This window comes from Numenius arquata, chromosome 10 (genome assembly GCF_964106895.1).
Source record: "Numenius arquata chromosome 10, bNumArq3.hap1.1, whole genome shotgun sequence".
In the NCBI taxonomy this organism is placed as follows: Eukaryota; Metazoa; Chordata; class Aves; order Charadriiformes; family Scolopacidae; genus Numenius; species Numenius arquata.
Window position 1 is genome coordinate 6,289,779 of NC_133585.1, and position 23,118 is coordinate 6,312,896.

The 23,118-nt window shown below is 41.4% G+C and overlaps 1 protein-coding gene across 2 annotated transcripts in view; it reads left to right on the forward strand.

The window, feature by feature from the left end:
- Positions 1-2,984: 2,984 nt before the first annotated feature.
- KAT6B (lysine acetyltransferase 6B) overlaps positions 2,985-23,118 on the forward strand; it is a 112,318-nt gene continuing 92,184 nt past the window's right edge. Inside the window, exons 1-2 of one of the 2 annotated variants that reach the window (XM_074154750.1) lie at positions 2,985-3,253; positions 10,242-11,137. In XM_074154750.1, the coding sequence (XP_074010851.1) occupies positions 10,517-11,137 (621 nt within the window). In that variant the 5' untranslated portion in view covers positions 2,985-3,253; positions 10,242-10,516. The remainder of the gene's footprint in view (positions 3,254-10,241; positions 11,138-23,118) is intronic. The other variant, XM_074154749.1, reaches the window with a different exon arrangement.

Here is a 23,118-nt window from a genome sequence, read left to right on the forward strand (position 1 = left end):
GGATATTTAAACTATAATTAAAGCAGGGAAATTAATGGAACAGAGTGAACTGGGCCGTAGTGCTTCTTTCTAAAAGCTGATGAGAGAGAGTGGTTTTCATTTTAGATACTTTTTTTTAATATCAGGGACATCTTTTTAGCAGATGGAATGGGTGTATTCAATGTGTAGATGTCTAGGCACCTGTTAGTGCTCAGGGGCATTAACTGATGTACTTCACCAGTTTAGCAGTGGCTCTGGGAGACTAAATCCCTCAAAGTCTGACAGTAGAAGACATGCTAAAGCGTGAATTTTCTTGCTTGCACAACTTCCTTGGTGGGCTTATAACTTTTCCATGGATATTTTTAATGTAGTGGTTCGTGGGTTTTTTTTTTTTCATACAATAAACCAGAAATACTTCCTATCTAGATCACAGACCAAAATGCACACAACATTAGACATTCTCAGTTAAATACAAAGCGTTTCAGGTACTTCTGGCTTGTCTGTGTAACAGGCACTGTCTCAAACTGAACTGCCCTAAATTCACATGATGCAATTCTTTTGAAGTTATTATTTTGGGAAATAGTATAATTGCCAGTGATAGTCGATCTAAGTTTGCTGGAGGATGATTCATGTATAAAGAGGTTCATGTGCTTAACTTCACAATTTACATAGTGTTAGCTACACCTGTAAATGTCAAGATCCATAGGAATTTCTCTTCAAACAAAAGGTTCTTGAATATGTTAAAAACCGGAACACAACACCCAATGACACATTGTCCTACAAAATTTATTTTTAGGAAAAGAATTAAATTAAGAAGAAAGAATGACAGTGTTCAAACCAGAGACTTTTATGATTTTTCTCTGTGCTATTAATTACGTCTTCAGCACACTGGTAATTTCAAAATGGCCAAACAGATTGTCGAGTTTTCTCCAGTGTTTTGTTTCCTGAACCAGGATGTGCCACGCCAAGTTTCAGTTTCAAGAGATTATTTTTCTTTTTTACCACTAACCAAGTTGTAAATTTCCCAGAAAGAAAAAAAAAAAACAAACCATGTTTATAATGGAAATGTTGACACAACATTCAGAATAGCATTGCAAATGTGACACTGCTACAAATTGTGCTGTAATGATTTATATTGTTTCCAATAATTTAAAATCTATTTTCAATCACAGCCAAGTCCTGCGTAATACATGAACCTTGAAGGAGTCTCCAACAAATATTAGGTCACTACACATTTCAACTTCCTGCTCTACATTTAAAGGGCTGCATCTGGCAGTTAAAAGACTAAAACCTCAGTCAACAGGTATGGTATCATAGATACATGCTAGAATATTATTTTCGCCTGGTAGCTTTCTGTAAGTAGGTCATTCAATTTTACAGTGCTCTAAAACATCTCCAAAGAGCTTCCCTACACAGTATCTCCAGCAATTGACTCTGAAAAAGTTGCACTAAACCTCAACGCTTAGTATTTTATGTTGGAAATTTTGTTGGCTTGCTGGTCTACGTGCAGTACACAATCTAGGAAGGACCTTCTTGATTTATTGTAGAAGGTCATTTTCCACCCACTGTAAAAGGAGGGACTTTTTTTTTTTCTTTTTTCTTCTTCAGGACCAGATATTAATTTTAGAAAACTTTGCCAGACAGGCGGCTAACACAATGTGTCACCCACAAGACATGGAAAAGAGGATGTCTAGGAGACCTCTGAGATGGGTCACATCTCAAGTGTGGGAAGATGGGGGTGTCTTCCTTGAGTAGATGCTCAGGTAGGTGTATTACCTTTTCCTCCCTCGTGTGGTACCCTATGGTATATACCCTACGGTACTTCATCACGCCACACTTCTGTGAAAAGTGGTGTTTCAGCCATAGTTGAGAAAAAAATCCATCATGAAAATTAAAACTTTGACATGGTGAGTGGCCTTTGGCAGCACGGTTCAAGACAGCCTGGAGGAAGCCTTTAAACGAGTCTTAAGTCCATATGTCTTACCACCTTGTCCTTTAAAATACACTCCTCAGGACATCTTGTTACACTTACAGCAAACTCAATGGGAGGATAACATCCGCAATTTGTTCGCCATCCTTTCATCCCTCGCACTAATTATGGTTGCCTCAAACACAGCCCTCTGCCTCCGGACCCAGGAACCGCTCAAGCCCTTGAGGAACGGTTTGCCGAAGCCTGCCCGTGGCGCTGCTGCCACCGAGACGTTTAAAATCGCCCCACATCGGAGGTGAACCCCAAACCAAGACCCCGGGGGGAGGTGGCGGTGTGAGGGCCCCCTGGGGAGACGACGGCGGCGGCCGTTTCCCCTCAGGCCGCCTTCCCGCCCAACGCGCCCCGCAACGGCCACCCGCGCGCGCCCCTTTCCTCAGCCGCGCGCCGCCGCGGGGACGCGCCTCCCCCCCAAACTTTATCGCCTTCCCCCCCCCCCCCTTTCTCTCCCTCTTCTTTTTTTTTTTTTTTTTTTTTAGGGAAAAAAAAAGGTGGGGGGAGCTCAATTTCCCACTTGCCAACAGCAGATAAAAAAAGTGGGGAGGGACCTCTTCTGTCACAGCCTATGTAGATTAACCTTTCAATTAGCTGTTATCAGGTCCTGTGTCTTAGCACCCGTCCTCGCAATCCGCGTCCGCCTGACATCGGGGAGGCTGGAGGTCTGGGGTGGGTTTCTCTGCTTTAATTTCTAAAATTAATGATAATTGCCGGCGCGGCTCCCCTCCCCCGCCGCGGGCTGAAGGCTCGTCTCTGCTCTCTCTCTGCCCGTCCACCTTTGAGTATTTTGGAGTGAGAAGAGGAGCCCCCGCGGAGGAGGAGAAGGAGGAGGAGGGGAGACAAGGTATTCTCTCTGTATTCATCTTCTTTTTCCACACACCCCCCCTCTTCCTTCCCCCCCCCCCCCCCCCCCCCTTCGCGAAGGGGCTTAGCGAAGGTAACTGGTGCAATCAATCCGCTGGCTGGGGATTCCCTCCACCCCCCTCCCCGGCTCGTCTGGCTCTCCTGGCTGGGTCTCTTCAGTGTGTATGTGTTTGGGGAAGGGGGTGGGGGGGCGTGGGGGGGGGAAGGCCGTGTTGTTGTTGTGTTCCTGGCTCTGGTTGCAGCCAGGAGAGAGAGGGAGCGAGCGAGCGAGAGACAGAGCAGAGCAGGGGAGAGCGAGCGAGAGAGAGAGAGGAGCCGCGATCGCGATTCAGGGGCAGCACATTCCGCAGGAACCGCTGCTGCAGACACACACACGGGCAGAGAAAGGAGGTCATTGCAAGCAGAGGGGGGAAACCTGCACCGGAGGTTAGATTCCCAGGAGTTTATGCGGGGGATAATAGGGAGCATGCGATGGGTTTTTGTTTTGCGTTGGGTGACAGGCTGCAATTTGCCATAATAACCCCCTCTCCCTCCCCTCTCTCAGTGCAGGGGGCTTGTCACTAGGCTGGGTACTTCTTTTTTTTTTTTTTTTTTCCCCTTCCCTTTTGCATTGGCGGCTGATGCACGTGTTTGCAGGCACTTGTGCTTGGTAAATGCATTGCAACGCGCTGCGTTTTGCAGGGGAGGGGGGGAGCGGCAGCGGCAGGAGGCGATGGCCGGGCTGGATGGGGTGGGGAGCCGGGGGGGGGGGGGGGGGGGATGGAGCGGCGGAGGGTGGCAGGGGCTGGCCGAGGTTTTTGTGTTGCATGCTCCCACCCTGCCGTTCTGAGGCGGCGATTGTTCCTTCGCCGGCGGGGTGACAAGAGGAGTCCCTGCGCCTTCGCATGGCGAAACTTGCGGGGACCTTGCATGTGGCGGTGGAGCTGGGAGTCATTGTCGCCGTTCCCCTCCCCTTCCCCTCCCGCGGCGGTGCGTGTGCGCGGTCGGCGGCCGCCGGTGCCCGGCGCCGGGGGAGGGTTGTGCCGGGAGCACGCCGCTCCATCTCGCCCGCCCGGGCGAGCGGCAGGCTCCCAGGCGCGCGCGTGACGCTCAGTGTTTAAGGCGGCCGATTAATGTGTGTAGCGCGCCCGCCCGCCCCGCCGGCCTGGCTCCGGCGGCCGCCGCCGGTGTCTCTCGCTGGCGATCGCCCTCCCGAACAAACTTCAGGAGCGGGTGGGGCGGCGGCGGGTGGGGGAGGGTGGCGGGGCGGGCGGGCCAGACGGACGGCAGTGGTAGCCAACGGGAGGGCGGGCTTGCGAGAGCGTTCCCCTCCGCTTGCGGCGGGTGGCCAATCGCTAGCGTCCGAGGCCCAGCAATGAGGCGGGCCGTCCGGGTGTGTGGCGGCGGTGGCGGCCAATGGCGACCTCCGTCCCCGCCCTTTCTCGCCGGTAGGCGGGGTTGCGCCTGGAGGGAAGGGGCGTCCCCCGTGATTGACACGCCCCGTTTTCCAATGGGAGAGACGGGCTGGTTGCTGGGCGGATCAGGGCCGGGGTGGGCGGCTGATGGACACGAACCCGTGGCCTGTGAGCGTGGAGCGGCGTGCGCAGGGCGGCCCAATGGCGGGCGCCGGTGGGCGGGGCGCGGGGGTAGGTAAGGTTTTAATGAGACTCCATTGGGCTGTAATCAGTGTCATGTCGGATTCACGTTAAGTACAACAGGGCGAAACAAAATGGCGGCGTAGGTGAGGCGAGCCCGGCCGAGCCCAGCCGCGCCGCGGCGGTAGGGGGAGTCGCGGCGGCCGCCGGCAGGGGGGCAGCGCGGCAGCGGGGGCAGCCGCCTCGGCGCAGCCTGGCAGCGGGAGCAGGGGAAGAGCCGGCAGCAGGGGGAGCCGCTGCGGCGCCTGGAGGAGGCTCCTCCCCCCGCGGCCCCGGTCCCGCCGAGGTGAGTGGTACCGGGGAGGGAGGGAGGGAGAGAGAGAGAGGGGGGCCCTCTCGGCCTGCCTCCCGCGGGCGCGGCGCGGGGAGGGCCGGCGCGGCCGCTGCCCCCGTGGGGTGGGTGCAGGTGCGCGCCGCCGCCCTCCTCCCCCGACCGGCTTGTCCTGCGGGGTCGCCGTGCCCCGGGGAGCAGAGCCTGCGGGCTTGGGGGAGGGGGGTTCTGCCTTTGACATGAAAAATCCCGGAGGAAGGCTTGGAGGGTTCCAAAGCCAGCCCCAGCTCGGCCCCTGTCAGATACAACAATGCCTTGGCGCTAGGCACTAGGCGTTGCGAATCTCCATGGCGTGGGTATACTGCAAAAACCTTAAGTAAGTTGGGGAGGGGAATATTCAAGGTTCTGAAGCCACGTTTCAGAAGTGATGTTCACGCTGTATTTTCTTTGCCCAGACCTCACCTTTAGCATTCTGTCACTGAGCATTGAAAATAGCCCGCTCTGCAAGAAGCAAGCAGATTGCCCTTGTGTTGAAAATCACTATCCCAAGAAGAAATGTTTTCAGCGAAACCTTCTTCCCAGGTTAACTGCTGGCAGTGAATATTACCTTCCTATGCTCCTTCATGTTGTCTAGTACTGTATTTTGAAGTGCTCAGAACTACCGTGGAAGAGGGTGGGAAGGGTGAATTTGGGTGGTTTTGCTGGTGTCATGTTGTGCTGGTGCTGTTTCCTCTGGTGGTGCTTGCTGCTGTCATGTTGTCAACTGCTTTTTAGCATATGATCTTAATCTAGCTTGTGGGGTATTGCAGAGTGCAAGCGCTTCATCAGTTGTATCACTCTTACTCCCTACGCCCCCAAGTCTTTTGGGGTAGTTTTGAAGTTATTATAATGTCTTCTCATCTGTCTGTTCAAAGCGTGTGCAAGTGTCACTGCCCTTCCTTGGTTAATTGAAAACTGTATTTTGTCTACAAAGAAGAATACAATAGCTGGCTTCATGATCTGAGTAATTTTAAGAGCGTCATGTGTGCTGGGAGTCCATGCCAGGATCTGCTCTTGCTCTGCCTCTTTGTAGGTGCCTGTATTTTGCAATAGGGGAGCAAGTATCTTGCCTCTTTTGCATCATTAATTGAGATGGGGGTGGAATACAGAGTTGATTAGCTGCAGAATTCTAAGGAATAGCTTGGAGGAAAGGAAAAATGGCAAAAAGCTTACTGAATGCAATGGCAATCTTCTCTTCCTCCTCCTCTGCTGCAATCCTTACCTGACCCTGATGCTGCAGCAGAGAGCTGGCCTGCTGTTGCTTCTCCCGAGTGTGTGTAGAGCAGGTAGGAGGGAGCAGAATGAAATTGTGCTTCGCAGGTCACCGGCAGGTTGCACAAGTTGCTGTCATCTCTCTTTCCTCCTCCCCCCCGCCTTTATTTTTTTGGTAGCTGTGTTAATCTCAGTCTTTAAAAGTTTAAGTCCAATTGCATTTAAGACAGCCAAACCAAATATTTTTAATGAAATTCTCCAAAAAAAGACTTTAGATTATATTTTGTGAAATGCTTTTGGATACTTCTGTAATAACTTCAGTTTCTTGTGGGGGAAGCTTTTTTTTGTGTTTGGTGGTGGTGGTTTTTTTTTGTTTTTTTTGTCTGACTAGATAGCTTGTTTTCACAATCTGGATCACTTGGAAATAATTCCAGATACTAGTTCAGTCTAAAAAAAACCTTATTACAGGATTATAGGATTACTGATGACACCTAGGATTGACATGTTCAGTCAGTGCATTCTTTAATTAGAATCAGATGTACAATAGGTGTGTGCTTTATGAAGGACATATTTGCATTCATTCTAAATCCCAGGCTGCAATTTTGCAACTTCTTTGTATTTATCTGATAATTTATGACTTAGGTAAAGGGACAAGCCTTGACTAGAGATGGCTTTTCATGTTTAAAAGGTAATGTATTGTACTTAACCCTCCGAATGCTTATATTCTGCAGCTTTTCAGTAGCAGACTTGTTAACAGACTTGACCAGGAATATAGTGCAACCAGACTTTCTCAAACGTTTGTATTTTCAAAATAAAATACCATAGAGTGTAGAAGCTGAAATATGACATAGAAAGAGCTTAATGACTCTTGCCATGTTGGAAGTGGTCCTGTGCACTTAACAGTGCACTGGAAAATCTAATCTGTGATTGGATAGGTACTGTTGCACGTTTGATTATAAGTTATTTAATTACAAGGGGAGGAAAATTAATAAATATACACGAGTGCTGTCTCCTAATTTGTGATCACTCTTAAAAATTGGTATTTCCTCAAAATCTGTTTGGGTAAGCATCACACTTTTAATATAAAATGATGTATAACTACCTTTTTGTGGTTTTGGTGATACTAAGTTCTAAACTTAGAAATGTGAATGTCACTTTGAACTTACGTGTGTCCTCTTATGTTTAATCTGGAAAGTTTGTTTTGTCTTTACGCAGTCACTCAGCGTGTACGTGTATATATCTCTGTATTGCTAGTCTTGGATCAATCTGTCCTTACTTGGTATGTGAAAGACCTGTTTAACTTATGGCTCCAGGATCTCTTAGCTGAATTACATTGCCGGCAAAGATGTTTGTTATTGAGAGGTTATTCTGAATTTTATGTATGGTAGAACTTTTTCCGTCAGTTGTGGAGGTCAGGGTGCTACTTTTCAAGTACATACCAGTCAAAGTGGCAGAATAACAGAAACTCTTAACTTGTCATAAAACAATTCCAAAATTGGATCAGATGAGCTTTGCATGGTTTTCTAAAGCAGAATGAACTTTGATTCAGTTGGAAGGTGTGAATTTAAGATGTCTTCATTTTCTCTGTTGGAACAGCCTGCCGTGTGTGTTGGAAACTCTGTGCTCCTGCTGATACACTCAACTGGTGTTGATTTAGTAGGCAATAGTATGCAGGAGGTTGTATTATACGTAGGGAGTTTTAAGTAAATAAGTAAAAATGTAGTTCTGAATGTATATTGCTGTGAAATTCCTGTACCAAGCAGCAGACTTTACATGAAGATACAGGTTTATGCTCACCTTTTGCCGCAATCACTGGCCAATAAAAATTCCTGTAACCCACAAGTTGCAGTGTTTATACTGAAATGTTCATCGGTGTCCAGGTGCTTGGAACAGACCCTGCACTGTGTGTTCTGGAATGTAATGGAAGTGATGTGGTTGCTTGTATGAAATTTAATACAACAGTACTGCAGTAGGCTTAAAAATGAGGCAAGTACATCTGACTCAGCAAATGCAGTGTTCAGCGTTTAATTAAGTACTGACTATCTTCATGAAGACTCAGAGTAGAACAGCCTAACTAAATAACTTTTAAACTTAAAAGTAGCTTTCTAAGAATCTGGGGCTTTATATGTAGCTGCAGAGAACTTCTATAGGCAGAGCGTATAAAGTAGTCTCAATGTGAGTGAGCCTCCACTATATATGGAGTTCTGCTTTGTTGCATTATTGTATTTTTCAGTGTCAGAGTTGTGAGAGAATCTGTAGGATTCATAATACCACAGAAACTTTTTCTTCCCTATATTTGTCTACGTTTTGCAGCTACAGTATTATTTTGGAATTATCTGAAAACAGTGAATATAAACAATGCTGTTAGAGAAAGAATGGCTTTTGCTAGCTGGATTAAACTGTTTGTTTACAGATATTGTTTTCTGTGTATTTCAAGTGTTTGTGATAACTGTTAACAAATATAACTTGCATGAGTACAGACTGGAAGCAAGAAACAGGATCCAATTTAGGTAGATCAGGAGAGTTCAGTATGAGAGCCAATTGAACATCCATGGCCTGCATTTGAATCAGGAATGTGTCTTTTCGTTCTGGCACTCAGATGAAACTCCTTATTTATAAATCTGAAAATGCCTAAGCTTCAATCAGACCTCAAGAATGACAAATTCATAAAACGGATTCATTAATATTTCTATTTGGGTATAGAAGAATTTTATTCACCAATAACCAGCTGCTTTTTTGTTACTAATCCTGTTGCCTAGGTGTAGGAATCTGTGAAACGGGATATAGAGTTTATATTTAAAGAGATTTTTGAAGGGGTAGAGGAGAGGGAGGAAAAGATATGGGACCAAAAGTGTTTTTTGTATTCATTCTCTTCACAGTCGCAGAGGAATCTTTTGAACAAGTTGAAAATAATTTAAATTGCTGCATCAATTCAGTGGTTCTTTTTCCCTGTTAATCATGCTTAAAACTTAGGTAAATTACAGATATGCAAGATGACTTGAATAAATGAATAAAAATGAGGTCCGAGGCTTGTATAATCATATATAATCATATATATTATAGTCAGTTATAGGCTGCTTGCCATGGCTTTATAAATGTAGTTTCAGATTAACTCAGTTCTAGATTTTGCTGTGAAACAGGTGAATCTTCTACTTTACAAGACAACCCATGTATTGAAAATGAAGATTTTCCACTTCTGGTTTTTATTTATTTTCCTTTGATTTGAAGTAATTACACAATTCTGTTAATGCCTTCAAAAGTTCTCCCTCACATTTCATGGCAGAAAAACCTAATACCTCAAATATATTTATTCATTGGGTACCTACTGTCTTAGTTTAATTTATGTAGTTTTTCTTAATACAATTTTTTTTCATATATTGTCCTGCAGAATGAATAAACTCCCAATCAAGATGTTCTTTCAGGTTTCTTACCTAAGTTTTTATAGCCACTGAATTTTCTATTGGAGTAATCTATTCCATAAGAAATAAATAAAATTCTTTGTTAAACTGTGAGTCACCGAAACATATTTTGTGACTTAATGATATATGTCTTAATGCTGACAAGTGTATTTATTTGTGCCTTCTGTTAGTTCATTTTCATTTCTGTTCTTAAGAGTTTGTATCAAAAATGTGTGCCTTAGAATAAGTGACTGTGATTCCTTTCTGTGTTGTAGGGTACCTAGGTATTAGTGAAAGATGTGCTCCTAGTAACTCAGTTCTGATATTTTTTTTTTATTTTTGAGTTGTATAATCAACATATGGCATAGCACTTACAGCATGCTGTAATTAAATAATAAATAATTAAGAAATTAATAATTTGACTTTCATCAGTTGAGGATTGTTTTTTGTTGTGGTGTTGTTTTTTTTTTTTTGTTTTGTTTGGTTTTTTAGTGCATGTATAATCCATCCAGGTAGTAACTTCCTTATATCAGTGGGTGTAGAAATGATTTGTAGACAGTTTGTTTTGAAGAATATTTTCAGATCTCTGGCTGAAAGAAAATTGTCCAGCAAATCAGTGACAGGTTAAGGGTTGGGGTGATGGAATTTAGAAAAACTAGATCCACTGAATGTTATGAGAAGTGGAAGGATTTTACGATGACTTGTTTGATAGGGAAATTGGTGAACATTTCATATAATCTCACAAAGATTTTTGCATAATGCAACATCTACAGTGTGAATGCATGTCTGCGTTCTGTTTCTTTTTACTACTTCAGCACTAACTGTATTCTTTCCCTGCCTCTTCTTTTTTCTTTTTAAAGGTTGCAACAAACTTTCTTGTAAGGATGTACCAGTATCATCACAAATGAATCCTTTCTACCCTTCCTTACCGGTGAAGTAATTGGAAGCTTTGGTCAGCAGATATTTCCCAGCCTTTTCTGACTCCTCAGGATGGATATTTTTGAGACGCATCCAAGCAGTGTGTGGAATCCTTTGATTTGTGTTTGAGGTGTGAACAATCTCTGAAAGATCTGCTAAAAGGATAAGGAGGAACCTCTATGGGTAACCCTTGGCTGGAAACAATTACTGGTCAACCATGGTAAAACTTGCGAACCCTCTTTATACGGAGTGGATTCTTGAAGCTATACAAAAAGTTAAAAAGCAAAAGCAAAGGCCTTCTGAAGAGAGAATATGTCATGCTGTTTGTGCTTCCCATGGATTAGATAAGAAGACTGTTTCGGAACAGTTGGAACTTAGCGTTCAAGATGGTTCTATTCTTAAAGTTACCAACAAAGGCCTTGCATCCTACAAGGACCCAGATAATCCTGGACGGTTTTCATCTGCTAAACCTGGCACTATTCCTAAATCAGTTAAGGGATCTAGAGGAGCTTGTAATGAGCTTCGTAATGTGGATTGGAATAAACTTTTGAGAAGAGCAATTGAAGGGCTTCAAGAACCAAATGGCTCCTCCCTGAAAAATATAGAGAAGTATTTGAGAAGTCAAAATGACCTAGCAAATATTTTCAACAATCCTGCCTTTCAGCAGAGGTTGCGCCTGGGGGCCAAGCGTGCTGTGAACAATGGGAGATTACTGAAGGATGGACCTCAGTATAGAGTGAATTATGGCAGTTTGGAAAGCAAAGGAGCTCCAAAGTACTCCAGCACTTTCCCCGCTTCTCTTCCACCCGTCAGCCTTTTACCCCATGAAAAAGACCAGGTAAGTCTGAAAAATGAGAGCAAATGTAGTAATGCAAAAATTATTCTTGTTGGTCTTTGTTTATTTACCTCATTCAAAAATAATGGTTCTTTTTGTTCTTTATTTACCCGTTTAGATGTATGTAAGTGAGGATGCATGTCAAAAGATCCATGCAGAATCTGTTCTGGGAAGGAAGTTTGCTTAGCTCCCAATGTCTTGCCATTCTGTGTTGGATAGTTTGCTCTTTGGATTTTCAGTAGATAAACAGAGCAGCAGGGAGGAGTACAGCTGTATGCTCTCTTCTAGGTCTGAGATTGTTCTGTCTTTGCCTGACAGATTGGTGTTGCTGTAATCTGCAGTGTGATTTGATTGTGGCCTTTCACATTTATTTTGTGCCTGGATGTACTGATTTTTCTTGTCATTTGAACACCATCTGAAATGCTACCAGTAGAACTCTTGATATTTAAGATGGTTAGAATTATTATTTTAAAAGATATTTGTATGTAGATACTTAGCTTTACAAGTATAGTTAACAGGAACCTGGAGTTAATGTAAATATTCTAGGAACATAAGTGAAGGTGTCAGAGTGACAAATCGAGCTAACTGGAGAATCCTCCTATTTCAGTTTTGTTGGACTTCCTGCATGGGTTTATTTTTGTTATTACTTGGGCCTTGTTTTCAGGTTAATCACAGAGTTTAAGCCTTGAGGGAGAAAGGGGTGTCAATTAGTGTTTTGTTTATGAAAGGATAGTGTCAAAGACATGTCTGTAGGCATTCTTTGATCATTCCCCATTTAGCATGGTGAAGTGTGTTTTGAATTTTTCAGTGTACTTGAGGGGGGGGAAGCTACCTGTTCTATTTGAATTGAGTCACTTCGACTATTTGATGGTTTGGTGTTTTCGTTTTTTGGCTTCTCAGTGGTAAAATTTTGGTGACAGTTCTTTTTGGCATGGAATAACACAGACAACTTTGCCATTGTACAGGTGCCATTAGTGTCACCTAGAAACTGCATGATGGTTTTCACTTACCTTTTTTCTTCAGCTGATTGTAAGGCTCTGGAGGGTGCGGAATAGAAAGTGATTGTGTTAGAAATATTTAGTGAGGTCTACAAGAACAGCTGCTTGTGGAACTGTCAGAGGTGACACTACAAATGTTGGTACCTGTAGGTTGATTTTTTGTGAGCTTCTCTAAATACATGTTAAATATGGTTGCTTTTATGTGGATATCTATCTGTTTTTGTCAAATTGGATTTCTTAGGTATTTGAAGGATGCATGGGGCTTCGTGTCCAATAATCAAAATGGAAATTCGGGAGTGTTGCTTACTGTGTGATTGGTGCTATAGCCATACACCATAAAGATTTAGTTGCTGGTAGAAATAAAGCTGTCTGTTGTTTAAGTACTTTCAGAGATTTTTCTGTAATTCTGATACTCTAGTGGCATGAAAAATTTGAAGGCTGGAGTACTGAGCAACCAAAATAGTTTAATACTGTGATACTTCATATGAATTCTGTGGAAACAAACATCTCCCTAGTTAGGCTACCTACTGGGACTGGCATCCATTGCAAGGAACGTGAGTTGGGTCACGGTGCTGACAAAGCCGTTACTCCCATACTAAAATACTGGTATAAGGATAAATCTGTCTTTTAGAAGTTAGCCAAACAAATCTGTTCTCTAGCAAGTGCTTTGGCAAGAAGTAAGCTTTCATTTGGGTGCCTCAAAATTAGCAGTGTGACTTGTGTGTTTAAAAACTGTTCAGCACACGCTTTTTCCTGACAAAAATAGGTTTGATGCAAGGTTGACAAATCAGTGGTTGGATATCAGTGTAGTGCACTGCTTAGTTGTACTAGTTGTGGCACAGGTTATTGGGCACATTATATATAGACTTTGTTTAAATATGGGATTTTTGCTCATCTTCAAGCTGCATGGCTTCAAATACACCCAAAGAACAGTTCTGAAAGTAACTATAAATAGGTGTCTGTTATTGGGAGGTGACTGTTCATTTGAAACTGATGGTAATTCATGAATAAGCTGAACAACACTGTTAGGCTATTTTTATTGGAAGTATTTAAGTGGCAGTATGGGCATGTCAAGATTATTTATTGAATTTTACACAATAAAATGCAGCCAACTGGCATCTCTCAGGAATGGCTAGTCTTTGAAGAGACCGGTGTGTTTCAAAGTTTCTTTGGCTGTTTATATAGCTAGCAGAAGTAAGCTGTTGCTTTTTTGTTTGGGTGGCTCTTTTTGTTTGTTTGGGGTTTTTTTTTGTTTTTAAATACTAGAGGTGAAGTTCAAGTATCTGTTGACTTTCCTCGAGGAGAAGAAAGAACAGGAGGATGTGCAGAGGTCTTTGTAGGTGACTGTGGAAGTTTGAGTAATTTTTACTTTTTAAATGCGTAACTAACGTCTCATCAGGATGAGGCAGTTAAAGATTTAATGCGTTAGAAGTGCATCAGAGCTCTCTCTTTGGCAATCTGAACTTTCACACTCCCAGTACCAAATGCAGACTCCGAACCTTTCTTCCTGAGTGAGCAAAAGGTGATCAGAAGATATAAAGTACTGACTGTGTGTGGGTGGTGTGTGTTGGGTTTTAGGGTTGGTGGGGTTTTTTTGGTGTGTTTTGTTATGGTGTGGGTGTGTTTTTGTTTTTTCCTTCACCACCTTCCCTTCCAAAGGCATCAGAGTGTCTGGTGCGCTGAGAAGACAGATAATATTGCAACACAGTGCCACTGAAGTTAGTTTTGCAGATGTGGAGCCTTGACTGTGTTACGAGGGTGTTGAGTGCTATGCATTCGATGAAATACTTCTGTGGAACAGGGAGGTGGAAGTGCTGAATTTTCCTGTTGGTGGTGATGATACGGAGCTGCTTTTCTTGTCTTCATATTGACTGGGTGATCCAATGCAACTAGATGTAGTCCTCTTGTTTCACTAGATGTAGAAATAGGTGCAGCTAGTTACAGCAATATAGCTTGTGTTACCATGGTTCCTCCTATTATCCATAGGACATGTTTGTGTAAAATTGGTATGTTTCCTTCAAGTGTTGCTCAGATCCAGAAGAGTCAGGATAAAGGTGTGTCAACTCCAAGTTACAGGAAGAGGAAATACACAGTCCAGTTATTGAAATGTTCTTTTCCTCCACCTTTTTCCATTCCTGGGAGGGGGGGAGGGGTTGCTTTTTTACTTGCGTATGAAGAGATCCAAGCACAAGGCTTATAGGAAGGACATATTCCACTGCAAGGTCAGTAGCTGTCATCAGCTGTATGGTGTCTAGCCTGTACATCATATAAAGTATAATGAGTAGTATAAATTACATTGCAAAAGGAAATCCCGGTTATCCTAAATGTTCTGTTGTTACATTAAGGTAGATGCTTGCTTGATCTGGACAGGTGACTTGAATCAAAGCACTTCAAAAGATGCCTGTTTTAAAGTGTTAAGTTAGTGTGTTAAAGGACCAGCCAGCCGCCTTAACAATGACGGGAAACTGAAAACAGTGGTGTCCTTTAGGATGAAGACTTGTTGTATTTTTTTTTTTTTCTTTCCTGCAAATAAAAACCAAAAACCACACACAAGCAGAAAAAGAAGGAAATTTGTTACTCAGCAGTTTGATCTTGTGCACATCACTATGTTGCAGTGCATAGTTACTTTTAACAATTTAACTGCTCTTACATGTTCTTCTTATGTTCAGAGTCTCACCCAACATCTTCTGAAAAGGGCTGTATGAGTAAGTTAATCAGAAAATGCAGTGTAAAAACTAATACCTTAGTAGGAAAGGTGTGAACAGAGAGGAAAATCAACCTGAACATGTTGAGTGATACTTAGCTTTTTGATAAGCTTTTGATGCAGTAAAATACACTTCTGGAAATTCAGCAGTAAAGTGGTAATTAAAAATTATGGTTAGTCTTTAAGTGGGTGTTTAATTTATCTTTAATGATGTCAACTGTAGAATAGCAACATTGATGGTGTTTTCTGTGCACGTATGTGCTGTGTTGTTCCTTGTTTTCCTCATCATTTGGACAAACACTAGGAAGGTTCTGCAGTTTGGGAACTGCATGAAACCTTCTAGGTCGTAGGAGTTAGCCATCTCCAGAGCACAAATAGCTTGTGAACCCAAAGAAGCAGATATTTGTAGGCTGCAGACAGCTCTTTATTTACTTATTTTTAAACATGATTTGAAGTGTTAAATCCAGCTTTAAAAGGTGAAGAGGCAATGGCCAGTGTAACATTTTCAGAGGACTGTGGGAGTGTATAGTATATCTCAGTGGTTACATCTTTGCTATGTTCAGAATAATTACTACTTAAGAGTGTATTTCGAAAGATGCAGTGCAAATGGAGATGACTTGATCCATACTGTGTTTTCTTCGTTCTCTTGAACACTGTCTTGAACAGCTCAGCAACTGTATTAATAGTTGTTTCCATCTGATTCTTAGCATGACAATTTTTATTAATCACCCTTTCATTTTCAGTTTGTCTTACTAAGCTGACTTACATGCAAAACCAAACTTGTTTTATTAATTTTTTCATACTCTGAACTCCTAATTCTGTTCTCGCTGGCCTGCGTGCATTTAGCTTTTCAAAGTATAACTTGGCATGGGTTGAATTTCAGTTTTCTGGTATGTAGTTTGTGCCAGTGCAGACACTGGGTGTTCCTCCTTCTGTCTTTCAGGCAAAGGGCCAATCTGTAGAGAATCGCTTTCTTGGCATCCAGGCTCCTCCCTGCTCAGTTTTTCAGCTTCCTGCCTTCCTGTGGGTAGGCAACAAGAGATGATTGGCTGAGGCTTCTTTGCTTGCTCTACCTTGTTCCCTCTGGCCCCTCTAGACTTTCTACTGAGCAGAAACAGAAAAGTTAGGAAGAAAGGAAGTGCTGCGCAATATATCTGATCCATTTACATGTAAGGGGATATTCATAATGCCTAATTTTTGAGCTGGCATTATGTGGAGTCTGCTCCGGGTGAGTCTGAGCACCAAAACACAGTGATAGGTAAGTTTAAGAGTCTCTGCAGTGCTACAGTTGAAGAGACTGTAGACAGGGGTATGAAAAAAAGAAAAAGGAAATCTAGGCTTGACCTTTGTCAGTCCATAAAATACTATTGACTTTAGAGACAACCTGTGTTTTTCCCCTCGAAACATCTTCATGACAAAAGACTGAGGAATGTTAAGAGTTACTTGACAAACGTTAACTCTCATGTTTGTGCTTCTCATTATCTCAATTCACAAGATACCTTTATTTCTTGGAAGGGTGGCCTGCACCTCAGTGTGTGTAGCTCTTGTCCTTGAAATTCTGGGATGATTGCGAGGTGCTACTGCTCTCTCTCAGTTCTCTGCTGTCCTTGTAGCTTCTGAAATGCTAAAAGTACCAACTCAGGCATAAGCCAAGTGAACACTTAAAAATGGATCCTATTCATGCTTGAGATACTGGAGCTTACCAGAAATTGAAGAACGACTTACCCCATCTTTTGAGCATTTAAAACTGAAAGGGAAAAGTCTTGTCATCCTGTATCGTGCAGAAGCAGCTCATACCACTGTAGAAAGATACATCGTGCTTTCGCAGCTTTTTTGTATTTTGCGATTCAGCATATTTGGATCAAACCAAGAAGCATGCTTGTAGAAGTTTTCTTGACTTGTATGGTGGGAGGGAAATGAAAAACTGCTATTTCCTAAGTTAAATTGGTCTGCTCCTTCATAAGGTGGGACGGGTTGGGGGTAGGTTCTAATTTCTGATGTCAGTGACTTGAAACAGGTCGACAGATGTGTCAGGGAAGACTCATCTTTTTTTGCCCAAGATGGGTATTTTGGAACGTAGTTCTGCATCACGTGCTCGTGATTCCAAACCCTATACTGAAAGCTGTTTAATCCTAAGGCTTGCTAAAATTTGATTCTCTTGGTAGTTTCTCTTCAAAATTAATCGGTGTGATGTACTGTGGTGAGCCCTGTATTGAAACTGACAGCAGCGAGTTAAAGAAATCCTGTGTAGTTCCAGCAGTTCTGTTTGTGTTTGTTCATCTCTGCTATTTTCTGTGAACTCTTCTGTCTTAACTGGGAGTGACATTTGATTCCTAAACTACAGTTAGAGGTTTTACTCCTTGCAGTTTTCCTCCCAAGATTAATTTTTCTGTAACTACTCAGTACATGGATATCTCCTTTGTCAAGATTCCTTCTAGAATATAGAAATAGCAGAAGTCTGCCTTAGATACAAGGCGAACTAGCTTGCATATTTTCTCAGTGCTTTATCTTTACCTATCTTAAGTGTCTTTCCTCTTCTATGTTCAAAAATAGTGATAATCTTGAGGATTTTTTCTGTGGTGGTTGAAATGCAATAACAATTCTATGTTGTTTCTTGTTGCAGGAACTTTGTTATAAAGCAGGTGATGAAAAACTGATAGCTTGCAGTTGAGGTTGTCTGCTGTTTTTTGACAGATGATTTTTTTTTTTTTCTCAAGAAAGATTGCCAGGTGTAGATCAACCACTAATCAACCACAGCTTTCGAGTTTGTTGGTTGGAAATGGCAAAAGACTGTCACTAGCATTGAGAAAGGAATTACTCAATTGGTGTAAAAATCTTCCTTGCCACTTTGAATCCATTTATGGTCCTATTAGCATCTTATTTCAAAGGACAACTTTCTTCTCTGTATTCAGGGCTGTATTTGCCTGGGTTTAAGGACAGACTCATAGTTCCTAACATTGTGAGGGTCTGTTTCGAGTCAGGACACTTAAGACTTTTTGGAACCACATGGAGGGAGTTGCAGTTGTGTACCGGAATGACACTATTAGGGCTCAGATTGTGGCTGTGGAATTTTGAGGATGACACTCATCAAATCAGGCACCACTTAGCTGACAGATCCATTGCTGTCCTTTGTGGTTACCTGATAAGAGACAAACAAACTTTTAAACTAGTTTGATTTCCTTTGATTGCAAAATCGCTTGTGTGTGTTGGTTGTTGTTTTTCCCTGTTTGCTTATATCCTTCCTCATTGAGGGAAATTATAACTGCTGTTGCTTATATTTTTCCGTGTTTTTTTTCTCCTCTCCAGGTTCTTGCAGAAGAGCTTCAAGTTTCTAATTTGCAGGCACAGGCAGCCTTCTTAGAATATGAATGGTGTGAACTGTCAAAGATGTCTGAGTAGGCAACTCCAGGGCTGCTGCATTTCTAGGTTTGTGCGGGTTATTGTGACTTCAGGTTTTGCTGTAGAGAAGATGTCACATAAGGAAAAAGTCCTTGGGAGGAGGGAAACTGTGGACTCGTAAATTGTCAACTCTTGTGTCTTGTCTGTGCAGTAATTGATATGCATGTGCAGGAATTTCTACTTTCTCAAGTGTTTTGGCTCTAGATGGGTAGAGTCTCATTTATCTTCCCTTGTGGTTGTGGTGGTCCAGCCCATCAGTTACCAACTAATGCAGTACTAGGTGGAGTAGGCTTGAGACTTCTGTTTTTAATTACAAGCAGGACTCTGGCACAGGAGAAAAAGCTGTGTATGATCTCAGCAAAGTTGTCTGGGAGGCATGGCTGATGTTTCCTCATCTAGGAAGAATCCTTAATAGAAGCGAGGGCTAGTATAAACTGTGATAAGTTTGCCACACGTTTTCCATGCGCTCTCCAGCATTTAATTTCAACACCAGTGGTGTTTTTGAAGTTGGCTTCAATTTCACAGCTCTGTTTTTTCCAAAATGGTGAAAATGACTGACTCTAGTTTTAGGAATTAATTTTTATGTAATGTCCCTGTATCCGTGGCAACGTTAACTCGAAGTGTTTGTGTTTGGCTCAGTAGGAGACAAATGTCAGTGGCCTTGTGTTTCAGGCACTGAGTACACGTAGTTCTTAACTAAAGAATAAGTAGTTACAAGTAACAATTGAAAGGAGTAGTCAAGATCAAATTACCATAGATGTGTAGACTTTTTTTTGTCTTGGTAGAACTGTTGTGTTAAAGCACCTCTTTCAGCACTATTGGGTGTTTATAGTGAAAATGGAGATTGCTGTTTCTCAGATGGCAAAAGGATGAGAAGTAACTGACACAAGTTGCAGCAAGGGAAATTCCAGATAGATGAAGGAGAAAAATCCTTTATGGTGAGGATGGAGAGACGTGAAACAGTCGGGGTGGCTGTGGGGTGGCTGTGGAATCTCCATCCTCAGAAGCGGTCAGAGCTTAACTAGGCAAAGACCTGAGCAACCCGAGGTAACATTTGCGTCTGGTCTTGTTTTGAGTGGTAGGTTGGGGTACATGCTGCAGAGGTCTCTCCCAGCCCAGAATATTCTCTTTCAACTTGAATCGAAAGTTTGTCTGCTTCTTCTAACTGTTGGCTAATAAAACAGTATAGTTTCTTTATGCAGGACTATGTTGATAAAGATTTGCAGACAGCTGCATCAAATAGCCAAAGTGTCAGCTAAAGAAATTTGAAGAGGGGTGGAAGCTTCATCTGGGAAGACCATTACTGGAGAACTTGCACTGTATTTATTTTATTTTATTTGTGCACTGTGTTTAAAAAAAAAAAAGAAAAAACCAAACAAAACACAAACACACACACACCCTCCCCCCCCCAAAACCAAACAGTGAGTAGCTGCTTATCTTGCAGGCATGTTTTCAGCTTTTCAGGAGAGATTTTCAGAAATCTTTTCAGATCTGAACATTTGATAGATGGTAGGAATCTTTTATTTGGAATAATACACCACTGGAGGAATCTTCCCCTATGTTCCCAACTTCTTATACCGTTCTGAATTCAAGATGATACCTCAATTCTGCCTATGAATTTAAGGAAATAATTGCAGCTGCTATTCAGCCCAGGATTGACAGATTTTGTTTTATGTCTCCTAGAAGATACTAGTGGTGGGAGAGGGGTGTACTGGAATTTTGTTTGGTCACCTCTCTTTCTTACCTATATCTCTACCTTCTTAAGTAACACTTTCAACATGTGTATAAGTCACCTTCAGCCTGTTACGGAAAAGGTATTAATAATTTTCAGAGTTAGACCAGAAATAAAACGGATTTATCTGTTTTTATGTTAATAAACCTGCTGGAGTTGACTTCATTTGAGAAAGTGACTTTGACAGCTGCAGCTCCATTCTGCCTAAGTAAAAAAGAACACCTGGGATGTTCAAGCTTCATTGTGTGAACATGTCATATTTAACTTGCTGTGTGTAGTTCTAAACAGAACTGCCCATAGTCTGTGACATGAAACTGAATCTTAATGATCTATATTATTTCTTTCTCAGTATTGTGTTTGGACGTATTTTGAAGAGACGTCTGAAAGATTGGTTTTCTAGAGAAGAGCTACTAATATGAATGAGGCAAGCTTTTTCCCTTTCCTGATCTCTGTTTGGTTGTAAAATTCTAATTTGCTTGATATTTTGCTATTACAAGTGAATTTCAGTTTTTCTTAGAGGGTTTATATGTAATTTACTTGTAAAGCTTGATGCCTTAAAATCTTGTATTTTAACTTAGACTTAGTAAAGATATAAATATCTTAGTGTAAAAGTATAAATATCTTAATATATGTATGTGTAGCAGTGGAGGAAGTCCTAAACCAGTTTTAGGTTTTAACTTTGAATCTTCTGTTTTGCTTTTCCCATCAAAAATATTTCTCTTAGTTTTTAGAAGACTTGTGTCTTATCTTTCAATTTCTGACAGTAGCCTTAATAGCAATTTTTTTCCTCTCCCAGCAACACATGCATTTTGTTTACTTCAGTGTTACTGATATCATTTCGGGGCCAGCAGCTTTAAATAAGGTTAGCTTTTGTTTTTTATGTGCACAGCTATAATGACTCCCATTGTTACTGCTTTCTTAAGCCATGACAACTTGACTTTTTTCTTTTTTTTTTTTTTTAAGTATGCGTTTAATAGATTTTACCAATTAGAGTAGACATCTGTTTGGAGATCAGTAGCAGTCAAAATCACTTACGAATAAATTGTTGGCTCATGATGCATCTGAAATATTTCTGGAAGTTCAGCTTCTTTTTAGCTGTTGCTAAGAGATAAATTTTCATTGACATGAGGGATGTGAGGACATGTCAGCATGCTACCAGTTGTTTTATAGGCAGTTAGCTCTGCCGCCTTGCAGATGGTTGGAGAACTCTTGGTAGTGGGTAAATGTGTGCTGATTATCTCATTGAATTAAGGTAACCTTTTGTCGTTCATTGAATTCTGCAGAGCAGGCACTGAGCAGCTGCTCTACTGTTGAATTCTGGATTTAGTGAATACAAAGATTATGCTAAAGAGTATTTAGTCCTGTTCCAGGTACTGAGCATTGGACCACTGTAAGAATTTTTTTATTTAGTATTACCTTCAGAGTGTTAGAAATCAGGGCAATCCAGTAAGACAGTATCTTCAACATTTTGACTAAACTGTATTTTCCAACTTGATTGTCACCACATGCTTATTGATATTTTAAAACTTTTGGAAGTAGGTCAGAAAGAGATTGCAAAGAGGTGTTTTTACCTCCCCCCTACTTGTTTCCCTCTGCCTTTCTTAGAGTGGTGCAAAGGGAAATAAGTCTTGTTTCTGCCTGCTTTTTGTATTACTAGTTTTGGGTTTTGTTTTGGTGTGGTTTGGTTTGGTGGGATTTTTTGTTGTGCTTTTTTTTTGTTTGTTTGTTGTTTTTGGTTTTTGTGTTTTGTTTTTTTTTTTTTTTCCCTGCTGTAACAAGTCTGATTTGATACTAGCTCATGTGACAAATACCACTTAAAACTACTTCATGGTTTATTGATGAGACTTGCCTCAAAATCAGTTTAAGCAATCTGTTGATAATAAAGTTCATAAATAAATCTCTCTAATTTGGATTACACTTGTGATTGTGCACCTCATCTATTGGGTGTATATTTAAAGGTGATAGTTCACTCTCATGTTAAAACTTGCTTATAAACTTGTTTTCAAAAGTATGGGGAAACAAATCAGTCAGAATTAGGTTTTTAATTGGGTTACTTTTAATAAAGACCGTTTTCAAGATTTAAATAAAATATTTAGTTTCTAGAAAGATTTTGGAAAGGGATTGAGGAAAGAATTGGAGCATCCCCCAGGTAAAGTTTAAATTACTTGGATTGCAGAAAACGGAAACGCTTCTGGGTTCTTAGCGTTTACAGAGTTTCAAAAAAAACAGTTAAGGTCTTCAGATCAATATAGTTTTGTCCAAGGATATTCTATTTTAAGGATCCCAAAGGTGGGTTTTTGAGAATAATCTGGTTGCTTTGGAAATACAGTGGGTAAAGAATAGGTGTAACTAGAATAAGGGATTGTTACAGCAACTATATATAAAAGGGTATACTTGTATACTGTGCCATGTAGAAGAGGGGTAATGTACTCTCTTCTGTAACATTATAACGGATTGAGGATTTAAGGGACCTTCCAGAAAGCCATTTTCTCAAGGTATTACAGTCCTCTTAGCAAGATTTAGAAGTAGTTTAGAAGTTAGCTATGTTTGATATTACAGTTCCTCTTTTCCAGGGGAAGAGGTGAAAAGAAAAGGACTAAGTGTTTTAAGGGTCATTGTCTAATGCACTTTACAGGAGAAGGTGTTTCTGAGATCCAGCTTAGGTTCATCTTCCCTGCCCTGCTTAAGTGTAACTTTGACTTCATCCTTGAAAGTGTTAGTTTATTTTTATTTTTTTTTAATCTAGTATATAATGTTTTAATGGGTTCTTATGTTTCCTCCCAACCCCCAAATCGTATGCACTGACTAGACTTCTCTCAGTAAATAGTTGCCCATCTTCCATACAGTTTCAAGAAGTATTGTTGGGCTCTTTCTATTGAAACTACATTGTTCAAAAACTAGAAAGTGTATTTTGATGTTAGGATTATAATGAAAAAGCTGAGTAAAAATCAGTATTTGACCTATAGAATTTAGAAATGAATCTATTTTTAAGTTGAATGAATTTTATTTGTTACGTAAAACTATAGTAAGAAGGACATACGATAGTCTGAAGAAATCTTTGCAGAAAGCCTGGGAGCTGAAATGTTTTTCCTCACTGTAAAAATACCACAGTCAAATGATACACTTTTGAAATTATGCAAAAAAGGAAGTG